Consider the following 10,085-nt stretch of genomic DNA (forward strand, 5'->3'; position numbering starts at 1 on the left):
AGGAGGACATCAATCAACCCCCAAACTTCAGCAGCTTGATTTTACAATGTGGAACTTTCTAATGGTGTCATAAAGAAACAAAGCAGGAATAAAGCAGAACCATTCACAGACCAATTCCCACCTCAATCCCCAAATGTCTCTTCTCAGCACTAATAAACGGGAAAGGGCAGACTAAAATGGGCCGTGCCTTGAAAAGACTCAATCTGAGCTGGTAAAATTTGGGAAGTAACCATTCCCAATTTAATGTCTAAAGTAAGATACTTTATTTTTAAATATACTACTCATGAAGCTAGGAAAAAAAATAATTAAGGAAGTGTGCAGAGATCTATATTCTTGGATTTATCTTAACCTTCTGTAAAAACCTATGAGATTAACATGACCATTATAGATTTTACAACTGAATGAGCCATTTACACTCTTCCCCTGGTCAGTGGACAAATATGGCAAGTACAAGGTGCAGTTTATGCCATCCCAAATTAGAAAGAACTGCATGTGTCAGATAATATATTTTTAATTGGGCATGTTTCACCCCAAAGAATGTAAGGAGACAGACATAAAAAATTTGATTTATATTCATCTTACTGCATGAATCTTACACCCCATAATTTTACCAACTCTCACAACTGGTGTCAGAAGATCAGCCTTAAAACCAAATCTTTAGTAGTTTTGCAGACTGTGAATAAAATGATGCAAATAACACTCTGCTCAAGAGGCTAAAAAGGGTATTTGCATTTTGCAAATTTTCATGTGTTACAAGAAGTACATTTGCAAATGAATTGCCTGCTTCAGTACCAGTGTTCATTTCAAAACCAGGAAAATGGTGTTTAGAACATAAATGTGTGCTCTGGGGTGGTCCTGGAGTTGTGGTCACTCATCCATGCATAGCTCTGCCATCTCACAACCTGTACCCCTGTCTGGGTGAGCACAAACCCTCTGTTACCTATACCTGATAAACAAGATCCATGAAGGAGTTTTGTTGCATGTTGTGTTCTGTCTGGGAACTCATAAGCTGCAAGTTAAAATGCTGTTTTGTTGTTATTGTCTTTTTTTTCTCTTGTGGCTGGATTGACACACTTACCTAACTTTGAATTTTAGACTATATTTAAGGGATATTTATGTTGGGAAACAAGAGATGAAGTGGAAAATAGGATTCTTTAAATCCACAAGTGTGTGAAGCATAATGCATTGTGTTTGATGGTTCTTATATATGAGGACTTTACTGGAAAAATTTATTCCCTTTTTAAACATCCTGTGAAATGCACTTGATCCTCCAAATGTAATAATCTCTGCAACACAACAAAACTGGTAACTTTAAAACCTGTACACCACAGAAATACAAAGACACAAAAACACAGATGTGAAATTATGAGGCACATTCCTTGAATTCCAAGAAACAGGTGAGACAGCAGGATTTGAATGAGATGAATGAGTCTCATTTTCGTAGGACCTCATGCTGTCATTACAAAGATGACTAAACACAAATCCCAGAACTCCATCCTGTAAATCCAGCCAGCCAGCACCTGCATGTTATATCTAAGAGGCCTGAGCAGCCAAAAAAAACTTCTGCCAAAAAAACCCAGAAAAATCTATTAAACAATTGAATTAGGAAGAAAATCAAAATAATTTTGAAAAGCAAGTTGCAATTGACAGTGGAGAAATATATTTTGCGTTATAAAGAAGGGAGTATAATTTAAACCCACTTGTATCACCTTTCAGATTTTTCTTTTCAATTATAAAAAAATGTTTGCTCAAAAGAGAAACAAATATGTTATGTTTTCCCAAGGTTTCATGGCCATTCAGAACTGGAAGTTACACTTTTCAAAATGCAAAAAATAACCAAAAGGCAAATATTCTGAGAAATGTATCAAAATATTTTATCCATCTACACATCAGGCCAAAACCTGTGAAAGGATTCACATAATCTGAGGAGTCAGCTATCTTTAACAGCAAAACTAAACACTTATCCCAAAACACATGAAAATCCTTTAAAGTCTCTGAACAGACCAAGAATTTTAGTACTAAAATATGTGTTTAAAAATGCAGCAGTGTAAAATATTCAGTGATTTCAAACACCTTTTCACTTACCCAACTTCAGCTGTGGCAAATCAGGAATCTCATTCATTATGAGGGTGTAGTAGGTGTGAAGACCCCTTTGAGCATTCAGGAGCAGAAGACAGAGATCCTTATGCCACTTGTATGCATGCTGCATGCAGTTTTCAGATGGGACATAAAAGCTGCCCTGTGTAGCAAAAGTATCAAGAAAACAAAATAGGCAAATTAAAATTCATGGTCTCCATTTGTGTGACAGGTTTCCACAAAAATCCAGTTGTGGACAGTCACTCATCTCTTTGTATATAGTGATAGGACAAGGGGTAATGGCTTTAAACTAAAAAAAAAGTGTAGGTTTAGACAGGATATTAGGAAGAAAATTCTTTACTGTGAGGATGGTGAGGCCCTGGCACAGGTTTTCCAGAGAAGCTGTGGCTGCCCCATCCCTGGGGGTGTTCAGTGCCAGGCTGGATGGGATTTGGAGTGACCCAGTCTAGTGGAAGGTGTCTCTGCCCATGGCAGGGGATTTGAACTAGGTGATATTTCAGGTCCCTTCTAACCCAAGCCATTCCATGATTCTTCAATTCTAATCAAGCAGATGGAAGCAAAGAGAGATTTTCACCATCCCAACCTCCCAGCCACCCAACTATCTAGATGTGTAATCCAAGAGTATCTCATTCAATATATTCATTTTGCACAAACCATAATAAAACTATTAGGTCTCAGCAAGAATGTCAGATGAAAAGGCCCTCAGACCAATCAGTCCAACAGAGAATTCTACCTCTGTCCATCCCACACTGTGGAGTCAATATCTCTGTCCAGAGCAAAGAATCCTGTGTGAAATACACCCTCTCTGCTGGAGGAGGAGGGGTGGAAGGAACTATAAAGATGTCTACATTCACTTTCCTTATTGCCTTCTGAAAGGTTTTAGCTCGATGGTACCATGGGGTGCAGTTATCTGTATCAGTGAATAAATGCAGATGGCATTACTACCCCATCAACAAATATGGGCCACTCTGTACTCCAGGGTCACCGTCTGTGTTAGAATATCTCTTGTGGGAGAATGTAATTGGACATATCACAGCATGTTTACCAATATTTCCCAAACAACACTTTTATACTTAGAATGTAAGCTGAGTTTCCATTAGGGCACCATAAATCAGAAGTTTTCACTTCTGTCAAAAGATGCTTGCATAAATTACTGATATTTGAAATTTGAACTGCTTAGGTTTAAAGCAAAACTACTTATTAATCCCTGGGTTTGTGAAACATGGATAATTTACAAATTAATCCACTGCTTATCACTGCTGGGGTAAGAAAGAATTCCTACAGGCCATACAGGTGCTGGCTACCTTCTTGGACAGTCCCAAAATCTGCACATCTCCAGGAGCAACAGAGAAGAACCAAGCACATTCCAGCATATCTCCTGTGATTTTTTCCCTTTGACTTCCCTAAAACCTGTATTTGACAAATCTTGGCCTGAGCCAGGATGTTTCCCTCAGCTTCCCATGCAAATCTTTAAAGAGTTAACAGGGATTCTGTGGTAGGCACAAAAGGAACTCCTCTCTAGACCTGCAGAGAAGCAGCTGATGATAATTGACAGAGTTGGCTGTTCTTCTAAGGTTTTAAAATCTCCAGCTTCAGCACAATATTTTTTACTCCCACCATGGCCAAAACAAAAAAGGGAGCATAGAAAAATGCTGCTCAGAGCAATAGAAAATTGGAAGTGGATTGATGTACAATGTCACAATGTCATGAAAATATTCCCTCCTTTATTATCCACTGCTGATTTTTTTTCTTTTAGGCAAAAATTAGTCTGGCATTTAAAAGCTACACTGATGAGAAGGAAGAAAGTAAGTTAATTTCACAGTTTATATGAATGCTGACAAAGTGCTGTGCATGGCTACACTTTAATAGGTCTATTTTGAGTCATTCCTTGGCACAGATTATAGTTGAAACATAAAAAGTAATAGGAAAATGCACCTGCAGGTAGGCTTAAAACTTGCCTAAATTAATGTTTATAATACTACTCAATTAGTCCAGTTTTGAATTTTTTAGTGTTTTTCTTCCTATCTTATGGTGCTTTTTCAAATTTGTCCTCAACTGATTTACACTGGACAATTGACCACGTTCAAAACTGCAGACAAGGAATTAGGAGCACTGAGCACAACCACAACAGGCAAGTAAAATTATCCCCAGCATCTCTCTCCATTGCAATGCAAACTTTCTTCAGGTTTACAAGTTTTCTTCTTCTCATCCTGTGGGATGTAGATGGTATACCTGTGTGAATAGAGAGCTGAAAAGATTTCTCCAAGCTCTGTTTCCCTTCCTGTCTCAGCTCTCTGGGAAGGGTGACTGTGCCAAAGAAAGGTGCTGTGCTTTGAGGATGCCATTGCACGAGAGGAACAGCGCTGCACAGACCATTTTGGGCTGTGCATGACTTCGAGGGCATATCATTAAACATTTTGATTAAGTTCTACTCTATTTCCAAGCAACTGGCTTTGAAACCTTGCTGTTTAATGGTAACATCCATCCTAATTTTAAAAATATTTTTGTTGAGCTGGAAAGTGAGCGTGACAGAAAAAAAAAGGTGACAAGCTCCAAATTTCTAGTTCTTCAGTGACTTAAAAGTATTACTGCTCTCACAGGGTTGATTCTGCTTCTTCTGAAAGTTGTCACACACATACAGGATACAGAGCAGGACATTACAGAAATTATTAAACCCCCCTCAGGGACAGTTTAAACTAATGTGAATTAAGGTCTGTGCATCTTCATCTGCAGGGACCCCAGCAGGGCAGGCATCTGCCAGATGATGCCACCACAAACTGCTGCAGCTTAATCAGCTTATCCATCTCTGGATATCCATCACTTACCCATCACAAACTGAGAAATATCAAGAAATGTCTTCTTTTAGGATGATATAAAGATTGCAGACCTTTCATATTTGCTACTTTAATTGCCTCCTCTTTTATTCAGGTGATTCCCGATTTTCTTGCCAATAGCTTGAAACGGATTCAGACCACAATACTGACAAATTGAGTTTGGTAATATGCCACGTGCTTCTTCTGAGGGAAAACACTGCTGCAAAACCAGATCTCAGGAAAAATAGTGGCTGTGACCCATTAAACAGCTACAAAGTACTCAGCTTTCCAGGTTTCTTGACTCAGGATGACAAATATTGGTTTACTTCTGGTCAAGACAAACCTCTAATTAAATAAAAAAATAATACTGAAGCTGAAAATCCCCCCTTGCACAAAGCCTGATGGCTGCTCTGGGCTTGTAATATCCATTGTAAAAGTACATGGATACATTGTAAAAGTACAACCAACAAAAGTTGGTTTTCTTTATAAAGATTCTCATGGCCTTTTGAAATAATTCCTTTGACCTACTGTTATTTTAATCTCATTAATTTGTAGGTAGACAAATTCTTCTTGCTGATTGAAAAATGCATCTGTGCTGATTTCGTCTTCCAAGGCAACCTCTGTCTGTAGTGGCAGACTGCATCTCTGACTTTTTCCCTTATTCATTTCTGAAAATTTTGGGAGGTCATGAATTTCTGACAAATTTCACTTCAAGACTTAAGACCTAATGGATGACAACACAGAAGCCAATAAATACTGACACAATTTTTTTTTTCCATTGTGACAATGTCATTACGGCAAAAGAGATCAAAAATTCTCTTTAGCCCTCCTTTTGTTCTAAATGTATTTATACAAATATTTTGTATTTTTTAACCAGTAGACAAATTAAGTTCTGCCTGAATTTTTGGCTGTTTTAATTTGCTCCCTGCATAACCTTACAACATCCTTGTAGCTCTCCTGAGTTTCCTGCAACTTCTTCCAAAGGTCATAAACTGTCTCAAGCTAAAGAGCTCTGAAGCTCTTTCCTCATGAAGAATCCTAAGCATAAAGACCTAATTTCTCCATTTCCCTGTTTACTGTGATCATCATCAATCACAGAGTCACGAAATGGTTTGGATTGAAAGGGATCTTAAAGATCATTTAGATCCAAACCCCCAGCCAAGGGTAGGGAGCCCTCACACTATATGATCACATAAATAAAAATCTAGACAAATGTGAGATAAAGACCACTGCCTTGTGTTTTGGGAGTTAAAGGCTTCAGTTCACTTTGATCATGATGTGCAAAGCTGGACCCCAACACTGGACCATCACTGACACTTGTCCATCTATCCTCTAAGCTGGCCTTCTGCTAGGTTTACCCAGCCAAGTAAAATAGTCTTCAGTATCAACAAGCCCAAACAAACTAAACATTTTTGCAATATCCCCATTGAATACATTTAAGTAAATTAGCCTTTTAAATGAATTGGTTCCCTGTGCAGTGCTCTTATCAGTCAACAGATTCCTCCTGTAATTAGACTGTATAGCGTTATAAATGTCCTTTTTCCTTTATAATAAGAGAAAGGAAAATTACTTGCAAGAAGCAAACACCTTCATCAAATAAGGTTCATGTCAATTCATTATTCAAATGTGGAAAACAATTTGTGGATATTCACTACCTGTGTACTACATCTATCTAATATCAAAAGGCACCAACTGAATTTTATGCTTTGTAATGCACAGTAAGTAGCTTTTATTTGTTTTGTATTAAAGCAATTTCATGAGCTATGCTAACTACGTTCACTGTTCAACAATAGCACTAACAATTGCTAAATGAGACCCTTTATGCTTAATCTAACTCTTAACACGTTTCACAATTCAGATTCAGATTGCTTGTCAAGAATTTTAATATTCTAAAAAGCCATTCCAGACTAAATTGACGTTTTGCAGTCTCCAACTGTTCTCCAACAGCAGAGAGAGCTGCCCTACCTTACCTGCTTCTGGGAAAGATCTACAGAACTGCCTGGAACTGAGGGATAAATCACAGCCCCCCAAGATAAATGTTGTTTCTAAGTTCACAGCATCTGCCCATTTGTCTGCAAGCCCATTTTGATTACTTAATATGAAAATTCTATTCTGGCTTCAAACTCAGGGTCCAAGGCTTTACTCTTTCATCTACTTTGGATGCTGTTTTCTAAGACAGGAGTTTTCCTGTTATTTTGTGATTGGAAATTAAATTATAGTTATGTCTTGAGCTAAAACTTTAGTGTTTCTACTTCATTAGTGAAAGTGCTTGAACAGTGGTAAAAGGACGAGTTTTTATTCCATTTAATGAAACTGGTTGCATATCAGAAATTATTTTTGTCCTAAAGAGGTTATCATGAAAATACATTAAAATGAACTCTCAGAGAAGACTGAAGGGGCAAAGAATGTCTTTTGAGCCATCCTTATGACAGAACCTATATGCAATTTAATGAGAAAAAAATAATCTAGATGATTGAAAATGAAAACCTTTTAATAATGATATTTCCTAGGGAAAACAACAACCAACCAAAAACAACAAGGAAAAAATCTGCATTTGGGTTGATTAAGAATGTTTTTATAAATATGTATGGCATATATAGAAAAAAACTCATATGTATACACATAGAGTGATTTTAGAGTTCAGATTGGATATTAAAAAAGATTTCTTCACTAAAAGGGTTGTCAAGCTTAGGAACATGTTGCCCAGAAAAGTGGTGGAATCATTATCCCTGGAAGTGTTCAAAAATCCCTTGGATGTGGCATTTGAGGACATGGTTTAATGGTATAAATGATGGTAGTGCTGAGCTGACAGCTGGACTTGATAATCTTGAAGGTCTTTTCCACCCCTAATGATTCTATATGTGTGTTTATTTATATTTACATCTCCATTCAGCTATGGAAAACTGCCAAACCCAAACAACTCCCCCTCATTAATTCATTCATCAATACAAACATCTTTTACATCCCTGTGCCAGGCAGTGAAAAATTATTGGCAAATCTAAAAAACTCCATAGTTTAAAGACATGGAAGCCCACGGAGGCCAGATTGTGGATGCCATTCTGTGGTGACACTGTTTCTTCTCAGCCCAGTCTTGGAATTTTAAACATTTTTTATTGAACAGAGCGACCACAGACTACACATAACAGGCATGGGACACAAATCCTGATCCTATTTGGCAGAAAAACAATGCATTTCTGGTATTCATCTGACAGCAGCAGATATGTAAACACAGCACATTGTTGAGGGTAGAGACACCCACATAAGCCAGCTCCTGTAAATCTCTTTCCTCTAATATCCACCTACAGGAAGACAGCATGCTTACAGGAGGAACAGCCATGGAAAACTGAGAAAATGAATATTTTCCATTAAAAAAATAAAACTGAAGACCAAACATTTAAGATAAATAGAAATATTGGACTAGGATGTGCATGTTCTATCAATTAATAAATTCCTTTGTTTTTATTGATTAACTAGTCTGTATTTGATATTTTGGTTCATTATGTTATATTTAAATCCTATTTCAGTTACACTAATAACACTAATCCAAAGCCTCAATAATGGGCAATAATTAGAAATGCATTGACAATATATGGAACTATTTATGTTATGCCTCTCACTAAATCTGTTATGTAAGAAAACATTGGTTGGTATTTCATAAATACAACTTGACATTTATTACCTCTAAAAGTTAGAGCTACTTTGTTAAAACCCCTGGGATAATAAAGCAATAGAAAAAGTATTTGGCACTGAAGTCAGACTTAGTGACAGGTTCACTGATAATTTACACTTTGTACAAAAGTAGCAGTTAGAAAGTATTCGACTTGAGACCCTTGAAATGTATGAACTATCAAGCCCAAAAAAGAGCATTCTCTGAACAGATAGAAGAGAATTCTCCTGGTCAGCTCTAATGATTGTGTCTCACAGTTCCAGTACTGTAAGTGTTCTAAATGGAGGCTGTAGGTTTTTTTACTTGTAATTGGCCAAGAAGGAGTGTCCAGGAAAGTATTTTTTAGGGAAAATTACCATCTAAAAATATCATTTTAGTAAAGCAAATATATTTCACAGATTGCACTGATTTCCCTTAAAATTCTTCTATGAGAGAAGAATAGAATTCTTCTATGAGGTATTATTTTTTTCCTTCTATGACGAAATAAAAACTGCCAATGTTCCAAATATCTCATATTGACCCCTTAGAAGGAAAAAGAAAAAAAAAAATTTCTTTTTCTTTTGGATTAAATTTTTTGGTTTTTTTTTATTTTTATTTTCATTTTCATCAAGGTAAAGTTCATATAGCAATATATTTTAGAATTTAAAGATAAAAATACAAAAATAAATACTTTAGTTTATGCACAAGTGTTTTGGTTTCTTTGGTTTTTCTTTTAGGGGGCATTTCACAATTTTTTAATTTCCATTCAATTATTTGTTCTCTATTTCCCACATCACTTTAAAAACTGAATTTACTGATGGGAGGATATTTTCCATCCTATGGATCATCACAAATGCCTGCAATCATGGTGGCTCTTCATGAAAAATCACATATAAGGTATTCTATAGAAGTTCTTGGACAATTCTGATTATGATAAATAAGAAGGGGAAAAATCTTTTTTCTTCACCTGATCTCTAGGGTTATACTTCAGCACAGAGAAAATTAAAGCCATAAAAACATCACTTTAGCAGCAAATTAAGCACTGGGGAAAATGTCTTATCAAAGTCAGAGTCTTACCCAAGGCATCCTTTTTCTAAGATGAGCACTGAATCATGTGGCACAAGGAAAGCTGTATGAATCATGTACCATAGAATCATAGAATCTCCTGATTTGGAAGGGATCCATAGAATCATTGAATCCAATTCCTATTCCCCAACTGCTTTTTATATGTCTCTTCCCCTCTAGACCCTTCATTATCTTCATAGCCCTTCACAATTTTCATAACCCTTCTTTGGACACTCTGAAATACCTTTATGTCTTTTATTGAGGCACCCAAAACTGCCCCCAGGGCTTGAGGTGAGGCCTCCCCAGAGCAGAGCAGAGCAGAGCAGAACAATCCCCTCCCCTGCCTGGCTGGTGATGCTGTGCCTGATGCCCCAGGACAGGGTTGGCCCTTCTGGCTGCCAGGGCACTGCTGACTCACATTCAGCTTCCACTGAGCAGGACCCTCAGGTCCCATCCCACAGCTG

At 37.1% G+C, this 10,085-nt stretch overlaps 1 protein-coding gene across 3 annotated transcripts in view; it reads right to left on the reverse strand.

Moving 5' to 3' along the window:
• The window catches only part of FAM135B (family with sequence similarity 135 member B), a 194,965-nt gene that overhangs the window by 33,236 nt on the left and 151,644 nt on the right, over positions 1 to 10,085 (reverse strand). For all 3 annotated transcript variants that reach the window (XM_015619862.1, XM_015619857.1, XM_033512463.1), the window contains exon 8: positions 2,086 to 2,239. In XM_015619862.1, the coding sequence (XP_015475348.1) occupies positions 2,086 to 2,239 (154 nt within the window). The remainder of the gene's footprint in view (positions 1 to 2,085; positions 2,240 to 10,085) is intronic.

This window comes from Parus major, chromosome 2 (assembly GCF_001522545.3).
Source record: "Parus major isolate Abel chromosome 2, Parus_major1.1, whole genome shotgun sequence".
Classification (NCBI taxonomy): domain Eukaryota; kingdom Metazoa; phylum Chordata; class Aves; order Passeriformes; family Paridae; genus Parus; species Parus major.